Source organism: Kogia breviceps, chromosome 5 (assembly GCF_026419965.1).
Source record: "Kogia breviceps isolate mKogBre1 chromosome 5, mKogBre1 haplotype 1, whole genome shotgun sequence".
Classification (NCBI taxonomy): domain Eukaryota; kingdom Metazoa; phylum Chordata; class Mammalia; order Artiodactyla; family Physeteridae; genus Kogia; species Kogia breviceps.
The window spans coordinates 73,016,179-73,037,278 of record NC_081314.1 but is presented as its reverse complement, the minus strand read 5'-3'; the positions used below and the strand labels follow the sequence as shown (position 1 = coordinate 73,037,278).

Here is a 21,100-nt window from a genome sequence, read left to right as displayed (position 1 = left end):
TAGTGTTTAAAATTATCATTTTAAAATTATATTTTTTGAGAATATTTTATGTCTTAACTACTTGCATACAATTAGATGGTTGCTATTTATAATGTTTCATTATTATAGATAATGTTTCTAAGAATATCGATGGGGACATAATTCTCTTTCTGTTAAGTTAGTTGTTCAGGAAAAATTCCAAAAGTATTAAGTCATATAATGGTACGACCATTTTTTGTAACGCTTAAACTCTGCCGTCAATGATTTCTAAAAGGGTCTTTACAATTCACCAACAATAAGTGACTCTACCAGTTTTATTAAATCTTTGGTAGCTTTAAATATTGTATTTATTTTTCATTTTTCATTACTGTATAGATATAAAACTATGCTTCATTATCATAATCATATGGAATTTTAAAGTCACATTTGGGTATTAAGATACTAAAACTATAAGAAATATTATAATATTTTGAGTATCTTTATATTAATGGAAACTTTCTCTCAAGATTTTTTCATTCAACTTTAATTCATTACTATGTGTCAGATATGCTAAGTGCTGGAGCTCTCTCTCAGTTTCTCCTTTTTTCTTATTCACCTCAGTGTTGCATTTGGAGGTCAGAGATTCATCTGCTGAGTGTGTCCATTACCTTTCTGTTTCACCTTGGCTGGTTTGTCAACCTCCCCTTTGGCATTTCTGGCATGACAGACATAGTTGCGCTTGAGATCCTCAGCAGTAACTTTCTTGATGCTCAGAAGCTGAGTCCTTGTCTCATCTTCTGTTATACTCAGAGTTACACTAGAAGTAGGGGAAAGAAAATCAAACCATTAGGGAGACTCAGGGGCCAGAGCTTCTAGGTGAGGATGTCGATAAGCTGAGTTGCCTGTGATCCAAAAGGAGTTACAAAAGGACACTAGCTTCTAGGTTCCAATACCATTCTTTACCATCTATACTACACACAATCACAATATGTAGATCAACTCCCAGAGTTAGCATAATACTACAGATCTGTCTTCAAAGGGAAACGTCTCCTATCCTCAAACATCTGAGGTAGGATGCAGCATCATTTTAGAGAGAAGCTTCTGAGGCCCGACCCTTTTGGAGTCTGATCCAGGCTTTGCACACTTATTGCTTATATACTTTGGACATGGTAACTAATCTTTCCACGTATTAGTTCCTCTTTTGAAAACAAGGAAAGTGGCAATGTCTACATATTGCACTGCATGTATCAACTTACTCAAGAATTCTGAGGCTTGAGTATGTTAATGCATAAGTGTTAGAACAATGTTTAATAAATATTCATATAGGCTATTATTATTATTATCCCACAGTGATAGTTGATGCATTTCAGAGATTCCCAAAACTTGGATTTTGAACACAGATAGAACATTTTGGCCAAACCTCATGGTTATATCCTAAAAAGAAGAAACTTCTCAGAGCAAGTAAACTTTGTGAAAATAAATATATCCAATTCTTAACAAGTTAGAGATCAAGTGCTTTGGGTCTAAGATCAAGATTTAAGATCTCTTTGAACTACTTTGCTCAAAAGGAGAAAAAAAAATTCTCTCTCCTACAGTTGACTGACATCTGGGTTCTTCTGATGCAGTTTATTGTAGGTCATGAGAATTTGGTTAAGGACTGTGATGGATTTAAACCTAAGCTTAACTGCACTGCTGAACAATGAACAGTGACTTGTGTTTCAAGAGCAGCAAGGAAGAACAACATGACATTCATTACTATTCATTCATTATTATTATGAGGATTGGAAGCACAATGTTCAGAATTCCTGAAATAATAACTCTCCTTCTGTGCCTCCAGCCACATGTTTTACCAATTCCTTCAGCAAAAACTGCTCCAATTTCAGGAAACTCCTTCTGTACCTTTAAATATGTTCTGCTTCTCGAAACCTCCATACCTTCGCACGTGATGTTCTTTTTACCAGGAACATACTTCTTATTTCTTTATCTAGTTTATTTCTACTCATCCTCCAAATCTTTATTTAGTCTCTGTATCATCTGAGAAGCATTACCGAATCCCCTAAAGCTGACTGGAATCCCCAACTAAATCTTTCTTTAACATTCCATACCTCCCATTCACTGCATTTATCACATTATACTGGCATTTCTGTTCTATCATTGTTACTCCTATAAAATCTACTCAGTTAGGGACTAAGTATCTTGCATAGTACCTGATGACATTTCATAATTTCTGCATAAAGTCTAAGTTTACTGGTAGGGAATAAATATCTTTTAAATTCCAGAAGTTCAAGTAGCCTAAGATATATCCACACACAGGTGATAGATAAGGAGTAAGTTTCAGAACTATTTTGTCATGTAATTAGTCAGCTGCTCATTTTTATTAATTGTTGCAGTTCTCCTTGCCAACTCAAGCCACTTCAAAAAAGTCATTTTTATTTATGAATAAAATGACCCAGCTTGTTACTTTAAGAATGAGCTATATTACCACCCCATCCACTTAAAAAATAAACTTTAAAGAACATTAATGTATTTAGTCAATATTTAAAATTATTATTAATTAAAAAGGTGACTTGTATGCTATGAAAATTAAGAAAGAGGAGGAAGATAGGAAATATATGCTGACTATAAGACAAGAAACTAACACAGTTATCTGAGGCACAAAAACATAGGCCCAGACTCCAGACTCCAGAGAAAGAGAATAGGGCCACACTGGCAGACTTTCATTATCCACAACCCTATATCCTGGCCTTCTCATTCATATAGGATATGCATTCCATCTACCTTCAAGTGGGTATCATAAAGATGTAATCATCTGGTGGCATCTGGGGCTTGGACTGCAAGTCCAGTAATCCTGCTTTGGGGTATAGCCACTAAAGACTTGAAAATCATGCTGATTTTTGTTAATGATAGGCAAAAAATATAATTTTAATTTTCATTGATCAGCATACACTGGAAGGCATTAGGTTGAGGGACAAGGGTTAGTCACCCCCTTGCCTGTGTCAATGATACCTTTCATTAACTGCTACGTCAATAGTGGTGTCCTCTGGCTTTTTTCCATCAATGGTCCACCAAACCTCATTGCGAGAGTCCTTCAGGAAAGTAAAAAAGACTTTACAGGGGATGAGTAGCTCCTCTCCTAAAAAAACAAGTTAACTCATCAGTTTGTAACCTTCACATGGTTATATTGGTTCTATTCTGTGATTAATCAGAAGCCATAAAATTTATGTGTGCCTTCAACCCTACTTCTGACTAATTTTCAAGTGGGCTATACCATAAGGTAACCTTTTTCCTTTACTGCATAAGAAACAAACCAAGAAAAGGACAGCAGCTTTATATAAAACTATTAGACTGCCCATCTTTTAATACAATCTATATATGTTCTAAAATGAAAAGGCTCTGACAACATTCCTTTTTTTAGCCCTAAACCTCCATGGACTACTCTTCTCCTTTGTTATTTCCCTCACAAACAATGGATGATTGAGGTAAGGTTCTCCAGATCTTTGGACCTTGGCCCAGAAAAGATGAGGCAATGCCATCACTGAGAGGACTGGCCAGGCAGGCTGCATCTGGAAATGCTCAAGCTATCAGGATGCAGTCAATGAGTTTAAAGGCAACTTTTAAATAGAAATGCTATGCTATCCTTCTGAGATGGAACATGAGGATAGGGGGATCTCTAGGCAAAACAGGTAATAATAATCATAACAACAACAACAGTAGTACACTCACTGAGAACTTTGAATAATTCACTGTGCTAAATATTTATTCTATTTGGCTACTTATTAATACACTTATTTAATTTTAACAAAACATTATGAAATATTTTTTTAATTCATGTTTTATAGATATAAAAGCTAAAGCTTAAAGATGTTACATGTCATTCCAAGGTCAAATTGTTAATAAGTGGCAGACCAGGATTTGACCTAGACTGACTTTCCATTTCAGTTTTCCCAGAACAGTTCTGTTTCATGCTTGCTTTCCTAGTTATTTATTAATATAGACTGCTTTCACTCTCAGAAGGTGTCCAGGTTGAGATGATAAATTATATTGTCATCCCAATTTGAACTCAGGTTTGTCTCACTGAATGGTCATACTCTATCCTCTTTTCCAATGCATGGTTTTCATGCCTTCCTCTCCAGTTATAAAGTGAATATGGATTCAGGCATGTTTTTATAATCATAATACGATAGATAGAGGAAAGATATTTAGAGGATTAATAAGGGTTTACCCGGATAGCAGGAGGAATGTTCATATTAATACATAAAACCACTACTGATTCTAGGAAATCTGGTCCATTTGGGGTTGGCAGACTCCCCTTGGTATTATTTTTTCACAAGGCAGATCACTATTTGAAACCTTTTCTTAATTTTAGGGGGGGGGTATTGTTCTCCACCTATGTTGAACACTGCTTCTATTACCTTTAGTACATTAAAAAAATTTTCTTTTATACTTTTCATTGGGTTTGAAGTGAATTTATTGGTAAGGATGCAATATAGAGAATGTTAAAATTTTCTATGGTTTTTCAAGTTAACTGTGAGAGGCTTTGAGTCAGAAGAATAACAGATTATGCCGTATTTGGTCAGTTCCAAATGATTTTTGTCTAGAATGAAAAATTATGAAAACCAAAAGGAATCCCAGGTAGTCAGCATACGCATTCGATGGTATTCTGAATCAAGGTGTACTAGTCCTATTAGTTGTTACCTGTTGAATTCACAGTTCTGACTCCAGGTCTACCCCCTGCTCCTTTGTACTGGCGTAGAAGTTTAAAGAACATCTGGTGCTCATGTTGAAGTCTCGGTAAACCAAAGCCCTGCACAGGCTAAAGTTTGCATCAAACAGAAATCGCTAATCAGAAGAAAACTGCTCACAGAGGGAGAAGGGAGCATCTGCTCTGAGAGAAGCAGAGAATCCCTGAGCTGCCCATGAGATCAATGAAGCAGCTAATACCCAAAGCTGTCTAGGTTTCTGATAGCACTTCAGTTTCAATTCATGTGCTTCTTTACAATAGCCCTCTATTCTCTTGCGTTAACTTAAGTGACATTTTATTCCTTGTAATTAAGAGAATCTAACTGATATTCCGAGGCACAGGTATAATTACCCGGTTCTTTCTCGTAGACCACAAGATCAGTGGGTGAATAGAACTGGGGAGGCAATGCATCGTTTGGAGAGCCTGTGATAGAGAGGAAGGGACAAAGGGATATGATGTCAAATCATGTAGCCTTTATTCCACATAACCCATTTCAAAATTCTGCTCGTCAGTAAAGCATCGCCCAACTTCCTGGCATAGTTTGTCAATTCTTGAGAGGGCCCACAGTTCAACGCATAGTCAATTACAACACTTCTTTCATTTAAAAGAAGCAAACAAAGGAAAAAAAATATACTGAGGATCCTTCATGTTTTGGATAGAATGTTTATCCAGTGTTTTTGCTTCCCAAAGCCTACGTAAGATAAACTTCTTTCTCATACTACTTAATAATTAATTGATTTCAAGTCTTTCTCAATTGTTTCTTTTTTTGTGTGTGTGTGTGTGGTAGGCGGGCCTCTCACTGTTGTGGTCTCTCCCTTTGCAGAGCACAGGCTCCGGACGCGCAGGCTCAGCGGCCATGGCTCACGGGCCCAGCCGCTCCGCGGCATGTGGGATCTTCCCGGACCGGGGCACGAACCCATGTCCCCTGCATCGGCAGGTGGATTTTCAAGCACTGCGCCACCAGGGAAGCCCTCAATTGTTTCTTTTCTACATATTTCTCTTCAACATGCCCAGAGTGTTTAGTTTGGGAAATGGTTAAATAAGTAAGTATTAATTAAAGAACAAGCAAATGGAAAATTCAAAATCACAATTGTGAGGTCAGTACGTAACTCTACCTATTATCTAGTTATCAGTTGAATGTTCATTCATAGGACTGATGCTTTTTATAACATTATATATTTCTAAACTGAAAGAAAGATGCCCTGAAAGGGTTTAATAGTGTAGTATTTAAGAGTAGAAGTTTCAAAGATTTAATGACGAGGGTTCTAGCCTCGACTTGACCATATACAAACCATACAATTTTTTTTTTACTTAAACTTTGAAAATCTAATTTAGTCAACTCTAAGATGAGAGTAATTAAACTTACCTCACAGGTTCATTATGTGGATTAAATTAAGTAATGCATATTAAAGCATCCTACTGGTATATAATAAGTACTCAATACTTCAGTTTTAAAAAACAAACTTGGGAGTTGGATAAGAAACACACCCCTCACATATGTGTCTGCCAACTTCTATTTCTATAAGTCAAAGTGAACATGCATGCCTGTCCCAACTCTCCAAAAATGAATACAATGAAGTATATATACATTGGAAACAATTACCAAGACGAATATATGGTTAGATTATTCATGCGACTTTCAATGTCCATTCATGTTAGGTTCTAAATTTAGTCTGATTTTTCTTCTGAATCCATCCCCAAATCAGCATTATTCCAAAGGTAAGCAGAGAAAGTGATTACAAAATTGTTTGATGTGAATTTTATTTGCACTATGTTAAAGCCCTTTAAAAAAAATTGTGCTGAACTTGGTGTCAGACTAGTAGAAAAAGCCCTAAACACAGAGTCAGAAGCCTGGGATTTAGAATTACTTCTTCCACTAACTCAGGGAGCTTCTCTAAGTAGGTTAGTTTCTGTTGTTGGGACTCAATGTTTCCATCTATTAAAAGATGGGGTATGAAAAAATCTCACTCTGATATGCTGTCATTTTTTTTCTTTTTTATAAATTTATTTATTTTTATTTATTTACTTTTGGCTGCACTGGGTCCTCATTGCTGCTCGCGGGCTTTCTCTAGTTGCAGCAAGCGGGGGCTACTTTTCGTTGTGGTGCACGGGCTTCTCATTGTGCTGGCTTCTCTTGTTGCAGAGCACAGGCTTTAGGCATGAAGGCTCATTAGTTGTGGCTTGTGGGCTCCAGAGTGCAGGCTCAGCAGCTGTGGCGCATGGGCCCAGCTGCTCTGCGGCATGTGGGATCTTCCTGGACCAGGGCTCAAACCCACGTCCCCTGCGTTGGCAGGCGGGCTCTCAACCACTGCACCACCAGGGAAGCCCTGTCATTTTTAATACAGTAGTATTTAGGGCTCTCCTCTAAATGCCACCTATCCTGACACTGGTTCTCTTGATTTCTAGGTCTGATGGGAGTCTGTTGACTCTGCCTAGACACTGTCCTTTCCACTTCTCTAGTTTCTCACCCCCAAAGAAAGCAATGGTTGAGCACTGCCAGCAAATAGCTTCAGCAATCTCTACAGAAGTTCCAGTATATAAAAGACATATTTTACTTAATTCAAGTAAAATACTTTTTTTTTGACAACAGTATTAACTAATATTCATTGAGCTTCTACTGCTTGCCTGGAACTGCATTAGCATAATATATATATTATTTCTAATATTCTGAACTATACTAAATGTTAGGTTGTTGTAGCCCTGGAGTACAGGCAAGTCATAGTGCTAATAAATGGCAATGGTATAATTTGAACACAGATATGTCCGGCACTCTGTTCACTCTCCAAGCTGCCTTTACTTCATTCATCCACATATTCATTCAGTAGAACAATAGTTGTTAAATGCCTACTATCTATGTGGAATTGCTGAGGCCTTGGGAATAGTGCAGTGAAGATAAAAGATAACCCTCTTTTCTTTCAGAATTTATACACTTGTTTGTAATAAACTCTTAAGAGTCTAAACAAAATTATTGCATTTTGTTGTGCACACTTAATATAAATCATGCTTACCTACCACCTTTACAGTCTGAGTCCTGGTGAGATAGAAGGTACGTCCATTTTCTGGATATGTAACAACACATGTGTAATCTCCATTATTTGAAACCATGGCTATGATAAAACTCAAGTTCATGCCTTCGGGTATTACATTATTAAAGTTGTGTATTTTATAACAGCCCTAAGAAATAAAGGAAAAGATGTTTACTATTTAGATACATGCATAGAAAGTATACAAACAAATATATGTATACACGTCTAACTTTGCACAGAACTTAGAAATATCTATGCTGGCTATACTTTTCACAAAACTATTTTGGTCATGTATTTGATGATGTTTCTGCAAAGAATGAATGCAGTAATTTTTATTATCATTTCTGCAAGAGGAAAATTAACATTCTTAACTGAAATATGAATTCAAAAGCACAAGCTTCCTGTCTCAAGATCTAGTATTCAAATTCTGGGAATTCCAGGTTAATAGTAAATCAAAGTTAAAGTTTTAAAAAATGATTAAGGCAACTTAAGTAAATGTATGCCCTGCTACTTAAAGACAATTTTTTCATTTTTCTAATGTTTTTCATTGATTATGTTAATTCAGAAATACAGTCACTCTGACAAACTAGGCATTGTTTTAGATGTCTGGTTTTGGCATTCTTGATAATTCTGTGAAACGGTATCAGTTATTTCCAAACTTCTTTGTTTTTCTTCTACTTATCCCATTTTTTTAGTTGAACAGTACAGACTCCAGAATTTTAAAATAAAATATATTTTATGAGTCTAACCAAGAGTTAAGAGTTTATTTGTGCTCCAACTCATATTTTCATATAACTATGTTGTTTTTTTAAATTTTGAGGTTAAAATATCTCATTCGGGCTTCCCTGGTGGCGCAGTGGTTGAGAATCCGCCTGCCGATGCAGGAGACACGGGTTCGTGCCCTGGTCCGGGAATATCCCACATGCCGCAGAGCAACTAAGCCCGTGAGCCATGGCCGCTAGGCCTGCGCGTCCGGAGCCTGTGCTCCGCAACGGGAGAGGCCACAACAGTGAGAGGCCCGCGTACCGCAAAAAAAAAAAAAAAAAAAAAAAAAAAAAAAATATCTCATTCAACATAACTAGAATCCTGTTTTGGATCTCTCAGCCCCACTAATTGGCTATATCATTTGACTTTTTTCTTTTCAAGAAAAAAATCAATACATCATATTTGACAAAAATATGCATTGAACATTTACTTTTAGAAAAACTTGTGTTTGTCTTTTAAAAATCAATACTTCATCTATGACAAAAAGAATTGGGTCCTCTTGATCTTTAATATTCTGGGAGTCTATTACCAGGTTGTACTTTCAATTTCCCGTGTTCACATATTTAACTTTAATTCTTGTATCCTCAAAGTTTTCTTACTTCAGTTCCTGGAGCATGTGTTTTGAAATATGACAGTTACACTAAGTGGCACATTTTGTAATTCTTTGTCACAGGAAATAACATCTTTTAGAAACAGTGCTAAACTTTTGGTTCATGGAGATGATCATCAAGAGGGCAATGACATATACTCAGTTATTTTTCTGAATGCAATTTATCCTGTTTTGGTAAGCCGTGACTCTAGAAAATTGTCACATCAACACAATATTTAAAGTTTATCACAAAGTATAAGGCCATAAAGCCGTGTACTCTTATAATAAATTTATGTCAGATTTGGTTTAAATTGAGTTTAGACTATCTATAGAACTCTATTTGATTTTTCTGGCACCTTTCATTTAAACAGTTCAAAGCTATTTGCCTCTTTCATGTGCTAGCTTAGCTGTTCTTAAGTCCTTGTGAAGTAGACAGATCAGACTAAATATGCCCTAGTTTTCAGGTGGAAAAAAATGAGATAGATAAAGAGATATTCTAGGTAACACAGTGCAGAGATAAAACTCAGTTTTTTACACAGCTGAGTAAAGGTCTTTCACTAGCTTCTTAACCAAGAATGAACACCAATTTTCATCCATTACTTGAGGCTGAAAAAATTATACCGAGACCTGTACTTAGGTATACTCCATTATCACATCCAATCCTTATTCCAAACTTAGCAAATTTGGAATGCTCTTATGCCCATTTTATAGCTGAAAATACAAAGGACTATAAAGGTTAAGTGATTGCCGTTATCATAGAGCCAAGCAGTGTCAGAGCTGGAATTTAAACCTAGATCTACATGTTTTGTAGCCCTTGCTCTTAATCCCACCTGACACTGTCTCACACTACACTGTGGTCCTGACCTATCTGGGGCCAGCCCCAGTGTTAATAGTGTGATGTGACTCTTTTTTTTTTTTTTTTTTTTTTTTTTTTTGTGGTACGCGGGCCTCTCACTGTTGTGGCCTCTCCCGTTGTGGAGCGCAGGCTCCGGACGCACAGGCTCAGCGGCCATGGCTCACGGGCCCAGCCGCTCCGCGGCACGTGGGATCTTCCCGGACCGGGGCATGAACCCGTGTCCCCTGCATCGGCAGGCGGATTCTCAACCACTGCGCCGCCAGGGAAGCCCCTGATGTGACTCTTATATGAGGCTGATTCTTACAATTAGTGGTAAACTGGAAAAGCATACTTTTCAGTATGAGAAGTTAGTTATTAATACTAAACTTGTCAACAGTACTTCTTAATAAAATGTTAAAAAAACCTTTTTTTTTTTACTCACCAAATATCATTTATGTAAAAACTATTTCAAACACATCGTTTTAGGAGTCATAGTATGTGCTACAAATATAAAGAAATGCTTCTGACTCCAAGTCTTCTCATTCATTCATTCACCCTTGAGTATTAATCAATAAACCACATGCCAGGCACTTTTTGAGGTTCTGAGAGTACATCACTGAATAGAACAAAGAATCCACACTCATGGACTTATCATTACCATAAAAATGCAATCTGACACATCTAAATAGCAAGGAAAATGTTATAAAACAGCTGTGTGTTGATCTCTTGCCAGCTCCCCCTTTCTCTTCACCTTATTCCAGACTCTTGAGGATGAACTTGAAATTTAGGCTGGATGTGCCTAAGACTATCATTGGGCCTATGTGTCAGTGTTATAAGTCAGGTTCTCTGGGATTTTCTCTTCTTTCCATAAGGTAGGATAAAAATGTAGGGCAAGGACAGGTTTTTCTTGGAGCTGATTTGTATAGAAAATTATTTCAAATTGAGCAATATTCCATAAAAGGTAATGGAAAACTTTGGGGTCTAACCTACTATTCAGAAAAATATGACCATGAAAAATTAAATTAACTAAAAAAAAAAAAAAAGAGGAAAAAGAAAAAAAAGTTAAAAGCTATTAGTCTTATGTTAGAAAAGGAAATGAAGAAAATATTTTACATTATAAGTGTTTGTGTATTTGGTAAGGGTAGCTTCAGGGAATTGTTGAACTATAAATACCCATTAACTTTAGTCTGTACTATCTGATGAGCTCTCTCTACTTCTTATAAGCAGCTGCTTCTCTAGGCCCTTCATGGGCCTAAGACAAAAAGGGCATTTTTAAACATAATAAACTATTCCTGAAAATAAATCCTGCAAACTTTTTGATGATTTAAAAATCATTTATTTGGAATCCAGGAAAAAAAAAAAAAGATATGAACAAAGATCTCAATACCCAAAGAATAATAAAAACATGTTTCCAAATATAAGAAATGGGTTAACAGTAAGTGGATTCTACTATGAAGCAAACACTTGTCTTACCAGAAGACAAGTCATTCATTTAGTTGAGCCATCAGTTCCTCATTCTGAATGTAAAAGAGAGAAGTTAAATAGGAGAGCAACTTTTCAACCACATAATGGTAGCCATGGCAACCTACAGCAGTATATAGGTAAAGAACAGCATAAGAAATGATTTTGAGGTCCTTCAGAGGAAATAAATCATGTGGTGAGGTACCGGGTGTGGGTGAGGGGATGGCACGACTAAATAAGAACAAATACATCCATTCAGTAAACTTACAACTTTTAAAGAACTACGTTAAGGCACAAGGATGGAAAAGACACAGTTCTTAACCTGTAAGTAAACAGTCTAGCGGAGGATTGCAACAAATGTTGTGAAAGGCATATTGGGGTTGGGAAGTGGAGGAAGAAGACCAAACAGAAAACATTAAGAAACTCTTCATGGAGAAAGAAGATATGAACTGGATCTTAAAGGATGTGTAGATTATTAACAGTTATTCAGGAGGAGGGCAGACATGGAGAAGGACGTGCCAGGGACGGGAAAAAGTGTAAACAACTTCCCTTCACTCTTATAGTATTTTGCCCTCCATGTTAGTACTTAACTAACTTTATCATAATGATCTCTCTTCACTTATCTCTTTCTCCCGAAAATTTACTTCTATTGGGTAAAGTGGTCGGGCAGGTGGATGAGTACTGTATCTGCATAGCCAGCTATTTGCCCAACACTGGACACATGGTAAATGCTCAATACATTGGTGTTGCATGATCAAAAATATGAACTGAACCAGAGAAGCAAAGACATAGACATGGAGCTGCAAGCTCAAGTGATATGCAAATGATAATAAGGTGAGTGTTTAGACTTATAAGACATGGGATGGGTGAGTTGTAGGATGGGTGGGGAAAGTGGAAGTAAGTATACAAAGAGTTAAACTGAGATATGAGGTTAAAACAGAAATATCTATTGACATTTTTGCTTCCAAGATTAAGTTGTTATAAAATACACCACACTTGTTCACAAAGACTCATAAGAGTATTATACATCAGTCACTTTCAATGAGCAGAACTATGTCATGCATAGACACAGCAGAACTGTGTCTATGCAATAGATACTTACAAAATCTCCCCTATGTGTCAGGCACTGTGTTAGAAGCTGGGCATACAGTAAGTAGCCAGTAAAAACAGAAATGGCCCTTATTTCCATGGAATTTTCTAGTCCAGTCTAATTCATTCAATTATTTAATCAATTCCTAAATACATAGTATTTAGTTTTGTGATATGCACTTGATAGTTGAGGGAAAACAAAGGAGAGAAGTCACTACTTAGTACAGAAGAGAGAAATGCAATCATTATAGTAACAAAGATGCTATGCAATCATTATAGTAACAAAGATGAGATATAAATTAAGTGCTGTCAAAATGTAGAGTGGGTGATTCACTCAGCCTAACTGAACCTCAAGGCTTCACAGATATCTGAACTGAGTTTAAGTTTAAAAGATGAATCTTAGGTCCTCAGAAGCACTGAAATTATATGTAGAATGCTATGTGTATATATGCATATATACATAATTAAATATGTATAGTTTGGAAAGAAAATATGGAATTAAATATGTATATTAAATTAAATATGTATAGTTTGGAAAGAAAATATGATACATACTTCTTTCATACCAAAGGTTAAAAATCACTATATAGGGACTTTAGGAAAAGGGAGGAGATAAAGAACCAAACTAAGCTGTCAGATCAAATTGAAACATGCACTTTAAAAATAAAGTCTATTAGATAGACCTTGGACTAACTTCCCAACCATATGTGCTATGCCAACAAGAAGGCCAAGCCTGGCACTGTTTCACAAATGTGCTTTCCTGATGGCACTTTGTCAGAAAAAGCAAAGATTTTCCTACTTTCTGAGAGAGATTTATAAACAATACCTGACCAATTCTGCTTAATTTCACACTGAAAATTAAAGGTGGATGTAAAATACCAATTTTAATGATCACACTGAGGACAAGGACAACCAGCCTTTTGAAAATTGATATCCAGAATTATATCTACTTTGCTAAATAGCAGTTGAGAGCATTTCAGCAGCTGCTATAAATGTAACATCCAAAGCACCCAATAAAATGGTCCCTCTGATCCTTAGTAAGAAAGGGAAAACTGACTCTGTTTTTATAAGTGTCTTTGGGAAAAATAATTCAAATACCTAATTATAACAATGAGAAAGAGAAATAATCCAGTAATATGAATGTTGAGATGGCTCGCCATATTTTAAAGCTCAGTTCTTTGAATATATTTCATAATAACAGTAAAAATAACAACAGGATCACGTTTACCTGTGTCATTACTACTATATATTTGGAAGACCCTGTGAATAAACAGGCAGCCTACAATTTATATACATGTTGTGTTCCAGAAGTTCTTTTAGAAGCTGGCTATTTGAAATTCAGTAAATCATTTACAAACCATGTTTTGCTTTCCAGGCTGGTTACAAATCCTGGCTTACTCAACAAACATTTACTGAACATCAGTTTGACTCACAGGATTGTTGAACTAGAGAACTGTGAATTTTGGGCCCTGAATGAAGAAAGCCATGCCGTGCAGAAGACAGGATGAGAGAAGAGAAGACATGCAGAGGAAGAAAGTTCAATCCTGCGCCATTAACCTAAGATTCTAAAATACAATCTTTAGATTTTCTGTTCCCTCCAATCTCAGCTTTTCTGAGCACCTTATGATTTTCCAGGGCTCTCTTTTCACAGGTTTCCTTATGTTCCATAGTCCAGCCTACAACCCAATCTGTGTTCAAAGATTTCTCTGCCCTTCAAAGTGCCCTACCTCCCAGAAGTAAAGACTAGACTACCCTCTCTGTGCCATTTCTGAAGAGCATAGGTCTTGGAACCACACAGAACTGGCCTGAAATTCCAGATTCTCCTATTATCACCTGGATTATTTTGAGCAAATTATATAAAATAATGTAGAAGTCTGGGCTCTTGATACAGATTGCATAGTGCTGAATCTTGGGCAAATCACGCAACCACTCTACATCTCAGTTTCCTTGACTACAAAATGGAGAAAACAAGAGAGTCCACCTCACATTGAGATATCGATAATGAGTGAAATTATTAAAGCATTTAGAAGAATTACTGTGCTCAATAAATGTTAACTATTATTGTTTATGTCTCCAAACATCTGTTTCCTAATCTATATAAGGATGATATCTACCTTGAAGGATTGTGATGAGTATTACATATGATAACATTTAAAGCACGTAGCACAATGTACTGCACTAGTAAAATGCAAGAAATATTAGTTTCCTTTTCCTTCTTTCATTTCATCAGTTTTCATCCTTCCGCTAACAGGGAAGCAAATTTGCTGGAACTGATTAATGTGTCTTTTAACTCTCACGGAGTTATTTGGATTACTAAAAGAGACCATTTCTACAATGTCAAGGTAGGGAATTCAGCTGATAACAACTGAAAGAGGACTACTGTAGGAGGGTCAAATACCTTGGTGGATGCAGGCAGTGACTGTAGAAGGTGGAAAGCAAAAGCAACAGCAGCATTGCTACACAGTGATAGGAAAATGCAGCTACCAAGAACCCTTATTTTGTTCTCAATATGGAAGCACTCTTAGGAGTAAAGATGTCAATTACCAAAATGTAAAGAAATAAAAAGCAGTAAAACACACATCCATAGCAACCTTTTCATAATCAGAGAATAGAAAGGATGGTTGGTTATTGGTTATCCTCTTTAGTCATCTGCACATTGTTGGTTTTCTGCCGTGGTGATGCTTTTATCACCATGACTTTTTTTTTCTTGGTCTTCTTTCCAGGCTTTGTGCTTTCATTCACCCCATGAAAATTCTCTCCAGATTTTTATCATAGCCCTTTTCTCTTCTCTTTATTTTGTCTTCTTAAGGGCTTCAACTATCACATCATTGTATCCAATTATCTGTCTCCAGCTTTCATTTTTTTTAATAAGCTCCAGACCCATACACATGTAGCCACTACCTATTGGCCACTGCCACCTAGATGTCACACAGATATATCTAACTCAATATGACATGATCTAAATTCATTACTTGATCCCCAAAACTGTTCCTCCTCTGCTATTTCATACCTTGGTTAATAGCACTGACATCGGTCCAATCAGGAAAACCAGAAGTCTGGGAATCATTGGAGATACAGAGATGGATATGGCATAACTTTGCCCTCAAGATATAGTCAATCTCATAGAATACCTGCATGTAAATCTGTCCCTCTTCTTAAAACCAACAATACATTCTCTTTGACACTCTTGTAGAACTTAGAATTCTCCTTTTTGATAAGAACAGGAATTCTTATTTATAAACTTGTTTGAATTAAACTGAGATCTTTTGGGACTATGCTGGGGAGGGCATATATCACATTCATTACCGTGTACCCCCCAGACCCCATATATATTGCATTGAATACAGTTGCTCTTCAACAAGTATGTATTGAATATATGCATGAATACATGTTTATAAAACAATAAAGGAAGTGAAAAGTGACATTGAAACAGTTACAAATAAATAGCTAATTGAGGGTATATGAAGGAAAATTTATTTCAGCTGGAGAGTACAGGGAACATTTTACAAAGGTGTAGAATTTGATTTGTTCTAAAGGAGTAAAAGAGGATGTTCCAGGCAGAGGGAATACATGAGGAGAAAGAGGAGAAAATAATAGAATATGTATAAAAGTAAAGTTATTTTTTCAGACCATAAAGTATTCAAAATATAGAAAAAGTGAATAGGGTCTCATAAGAAACGAGAGACCTTGTTGCAGATAAATAGATGAACATATTTTTTTAACCAGAAGACATATTACACTTACTGATGTCAAATTGTTAATATAATTCTTTTAATCCTTTTTACTATGGAAAAGTACAATCATACAATAAACAATGATCCCTGTAACCATATCTAGAGTCAAAAGTATCAATTCAGGCTATGTCTTATTTCATCTATACCCACTCACTGCATCCCAATTTTATTTCAAAGCAAATCACAGACATTATACAATTTAATTGGTAAATATTTCTGTGTGTACTTCTAAATGACAAGACCCCTCCTGAAAACATAATTACATTACCATTATCATAATTTAAAAAGTAATAATAACATTGATGTCATCAATATTCTGTCTGTGTTCATATTTCCCTGACTTTCTCATAACATGTTTTATAGTTTGTTTGAATAAAACATGATCCACTTAAGGTCCATACATTGCAATTGGTTGTTATATATCTTAAATCAGTCTCCTCTACCTCCCCTTCCTTTCCTATCATCTCCCTTCCTCTTAATCATTTTACTACAGAATGAAGCATATATGAAAAACACTCAAAACATATGTGTGAGTTAATGAATTAGTATAAAGCAAATACTTTAAAACCACCACTCAGGTCCAGAAATAGAATATTACCAGTCACCCTTGAAAGCCTTCCACATGCCCCATGTCAGTCACACCTTCTTGACTATCCCCCAAAGTAGCAACTATCTATACCTTCATAGTGAAGTCACTTCTTTGTTTTTATGTACGATTTTATCACTCATATATGTCCTTAGATACTATATTCTCATCCACTCTAGTGTTTTAAATGTTTTACGTTTCTTTTAGTCTATACATTCCCACTCTATGCCTTTCTTTTTTGCAATTTATCTGTTGACTAACACAAGACATTTGGCCTGTGGTGTGTCTCACAATTTAGATTTTGCTGATTGCAAAGTCATGGTGCAGATCAATACATTCCTTTGTTCTCTATATTTCCTGCAAGATGGCAGCAGGATCCAAAGGTTTTATCAGACTCAGATTGAATCCATTTGGCACAATTATAGGTAATATTGTGTTCTTTCATCAGAAGAAAAGTGGCTGTTTCTCTCCTTATGATATTAACAGTCAATGATGCATAATGCTTAGATTTAGTAATTCATTGGGGTTTGCAAAGTGATTATATACTTTTATAAAAATACAGTTCCCTGCACTGTGTCATTATTCAATATATCAATACATTTCTTATAGAAAAGGCAGAATAAAATCTTGGCTTTTTTTCACCTTTATTTACCCATTTTAAAGGTAACATTTTTATTTCCTATTTTCATCCAAATGTGGCCATATTTAGAAATATCATTATGAACTTATGGATTTAAATTTAATTCATGAGACTCGACCTGTTGCAATTAATATCCTTACTAAAGTTTAAATTGTTCCATCTTTGGCCAATGGTAAACTCTTAAAGTTGGCTGTCTAAGTCACTTCGTTATTGGCTTAAACAGAGACAGATACTAAACTTTTCAACTAGGATTGCAGAATTGTCTATTTCTTCTTTTAATTTTGTCAACTTTTCCCTCATGTATTTTGAAGCACTGTTATTAAGCATATATACTTTTTTATTATTTTCATGCCTTCCTGATGAGTTGACCCTTTTATTATTCTGAAAAGTCCTTTCTACCTCTGATAATATTAATCATCTTACAGTCTACTTTATATGATATTGGTATATCCATTCTAACCTTTTTACTTTTATTCATCATTTATTTTTGATCAAAATTTTTTCTCCATTCTACTTTCTTTTCATCTTAAGGCATTATTTGTGTTTATTTTCTGTTTGCTCCTCTTAGTTTAGATTTATTTCTGAAATAATTAATTTTCTTCTAAGTTTTTACTGAGTTGTATAATTTCTGGAATTTTCTAATTTTTATTTGTTATTCTCTCTCATCTTGCATCACTGCTTAATGTCTTTGTGCAAATTTTTGAACCAGTAGGTTGCAATAGGTCATTCTGGAATGCTTTTATTTTTTTCTATAGAAATGTTATTCTGCGTCTTATTCTCCTTTTTTCTTATAGCTTCGAATGGGATTTTACCTTGATTCTTTTTGTTGCTCATTATTATGTAAAACTAGTTTTTCTGAGCTTTAGGATTTGGCATGATTTTCCAATTTCACAGAGATCCTTCTTCAAAACTACAGTCTTGAGATTTCCTGATTCTGTTCTGCTCCTCCATTCTCAGCAAGTTCTCCTTCACTTCGTCTACATCACCCTGATCCTGTTTATTTTGATTCCACTCCTAGTAGTTTTTCCTCAGTGTGGGTGGTTGTTTTTCAGAGTTCCGAGGCACTAGAACTATTCCTTCAAGATGTCTTGTTATAGGCTTCTTGGACTCACTCTCGATTAGAGAGCAAAATTTCAGCTGCTATTCTCAAATTGCTTCACCCACTGGCTTTTTGGGGTTTCTCCTGTTCTTGAGCCTGCCAGATGCCATATTATTTCCATCAGCCTCCTTCTCTATAGACTCTGATTCTATATGGGTTGTACTGGTGATTTATCTCACTTATTTTACTGAAAGTGATTCTTATGGATAACTTGCACTGAGTTTTGTTTTAAATGTTTTTCAGGAGTTTTTGGCTTTGGCTCAGGTGGGTATTTGAAGAGATTAGAAAACTATGCTGCTGCCCCAAGTATCATCTTCCAACACTTTCATATTTTGATTAAATACTTTCCAAAGCTCTCAGATGTGTAATAGACCACAGATCGACTGTGCCCACAAAGGAAGGCAAACATGAAAACACATACAAATAATAAAATACAGTACTTATTAAACAAAGAGCTGAAATTCACCAGATGAATTAGCAGCTTCTGACTTCACTCAGCTGTGAGTAGAAGTGGGCAATATTTCTCAAATTGTATTTCACAGGAAGTTAATAGAAATAAGGTAGTTCTGGTAGTCTAGTGAATGTAATTTAAGACATGGTGGGTTGAGGCAAAGCATCTCCACCGCTTCCTTTAAAATGGTACAAAGTGAGGAAGCAGTAAAAGATTTGTATAAAGTTATTAGGGAGGAAATGATGATGAGAAAAATCTCAGTTTCTATAAAAACTCAACAAATAATCATTGTCATTTTAGAGAGCGTAAATGCCCTCTAGTTTGCTTACCATATACCAAGTGATGGTTGGCTTGACACTAGAAGGAAAAAATCCATCAATGTTTGGACAAGTGATCTTCTGAACACCATATTCTAAATATAATCTATGCACTGGAAATTTCATGGGAGAATTGAAGCAGCTATCTTTTCGAACCACTTCCAGAGGAAATGCAACTTTGCTGCAATATGTAGTGTTCCTGAAAAGAAAAATATGCAATGAATGGGCAGTCTTATTTGCATTTGTTTTGATGCAGCAAACACATTAAAATGAGCTAAGTGAAGTACTGCTGTGTATTGAGACTTTATTTATATATTAAGTTCATGTAACAATTAAATGTGTTATGCAGGTATTTCCTATAACAACTGACACAACAGAATAAAAACAGACACAATTAGCTACTATTGATAAACTATTTAGATTTTTAGATATGTTCCTAAACATACATATGTATGTGTGTGTGTGTGTGTATGTGTACTCATATATATATATAATGTTTAATTTTACCCTTAAAACATTCTTAATAACACTCAGTATTGGTAAGGCACAGGTAAGAACAGCATATTAACTCATGGTTGATAATGGTATAAACGAGTTCTGGAAAATTAAATATGTTTCCAAAAACATTTTAAAAAGTCTTAGCTTTGCCCTTGTAATCTTATTTCTGGAGATTTTTTCACATGATAGATGAAGGAAAAGTGAGAATAGAGAGAGCACATGATCAAAAATGCCCATTCTGTGCTATATCAGCAAGGAAGATATTGGCATCAGTAGAAAAACCTATGAAAAGGAAGACTGTAAAAAAAAAAAAAAAAAATCATGGTACAACCATCCAAAGTTATTGTACACATATATAAAAAAATCAAGCATGAAGGAAAAAACTAACAAACACATAAAACATGTTAAGATGGCTGGGGAGGGACTTCCCTGGCAGTCCAGTGGTTAAGACTTCTCCTTCCAGTGCAGGGGTTGTGGGTTTGATCCCTGATCAGGGAGATAAGATCCCACGTGTCTTGTGGCCAAAAAACCAAAATATAAAATGAAGAAATAGTCAATAAAGACTTTAAAAATGGTCCACATCAAAAAAAAGTCTTTAAAAAAGAAAAAAAGGATGGTGGGGAATTGTATTTATACCTTTAATGTTTGTGTAAGTCATTTCATCTGCCTGGAGGGTTCTTCTTTTCCCATCACCCTACCTTTCACACGGAGGTCTATGTCATTCTCTACAGACCCCGTATCTAAATTAGGACTCTCATCCTCTCAGCACCTTGGACAATTCCTTGATTGACTTTATCATAGTTCAAACAAAGTCACGACCATACGTGTTTTTTTTTTATTTCTTGCATCTAGTGCAGTGACTAAACTTTCAGTAAGCACTGAATAAATATTTGTTGGATACATGGAATATACATAAAACTGTATTACATATAGGAAAACAATAAAGGGAGTATAGATAATAAAAATAAGTGATTTTTTTAGGGTGATATGTAAATGGGTCATTCATTGTCCACCCCTTTTTGTGATTTCTATTTAAGACATATTACATACTCAATAACTCATGAATTAAGACTAAGTACAATGGAAAGTGTGGGAGAATTCATTACCCTCCCCAAGATGGGAGGAGAGAGTGTTTAAGGATGACTTATGACAATGGTAATAAGGTGGAAAGGGAGACTGGCAGGAACAATCTTTACCAACAGATAACAAAAGGTTTTCCAAGTAGAAGTATCCTATAGGTGGAAGTAACCTACAGAAGGTAAATTTCAGCTTAATAAGATACATTTCCTGACTATAAAATCAAGTGATGAA

At 35.6% G+C, this 21,100-nt stretch overlaps 1 protein-coding gene across 8 annotated transcripts in view; it reads right to left on the bottom strand.

Annotated features, from left to right (window-relative positions):
• The window catches only part of IL1RAP (interleukin 1 receptor accessory protein), a 133,247-nt gene that overhangs the window by 28,699 nt on the left and 83,448 nt on the right, over positions 1-21,100 (bottom strand). For all 8 annotated transcript variants that reach the window (XM_059064565.2, XM_067034232.1, XM_067034234.1 and 5 more), the window contains 5 exons: positions 19,304-19,490; positions 7,708-7,873; positions 5,051-5,122; positions 2,965-3,091; positions 627-775 (listed from right to left, as the gene is read on the bottom strand). In XM_059064565.2, the coding sequence (XP_058920548.1) occupies positions 627-775; positions 2,965-3,091; positions 5,051-5,122; positions 7,708-7,873; positions 19,304-19,490 (701 nt within the window). The remainder of the gene's footprint in view (positions 1-626; positions 776-2,964; positions 3,092-5,050; positions 5,123-7,707; positions 7,874-19,303; positions 19,491-21,100) is intronic.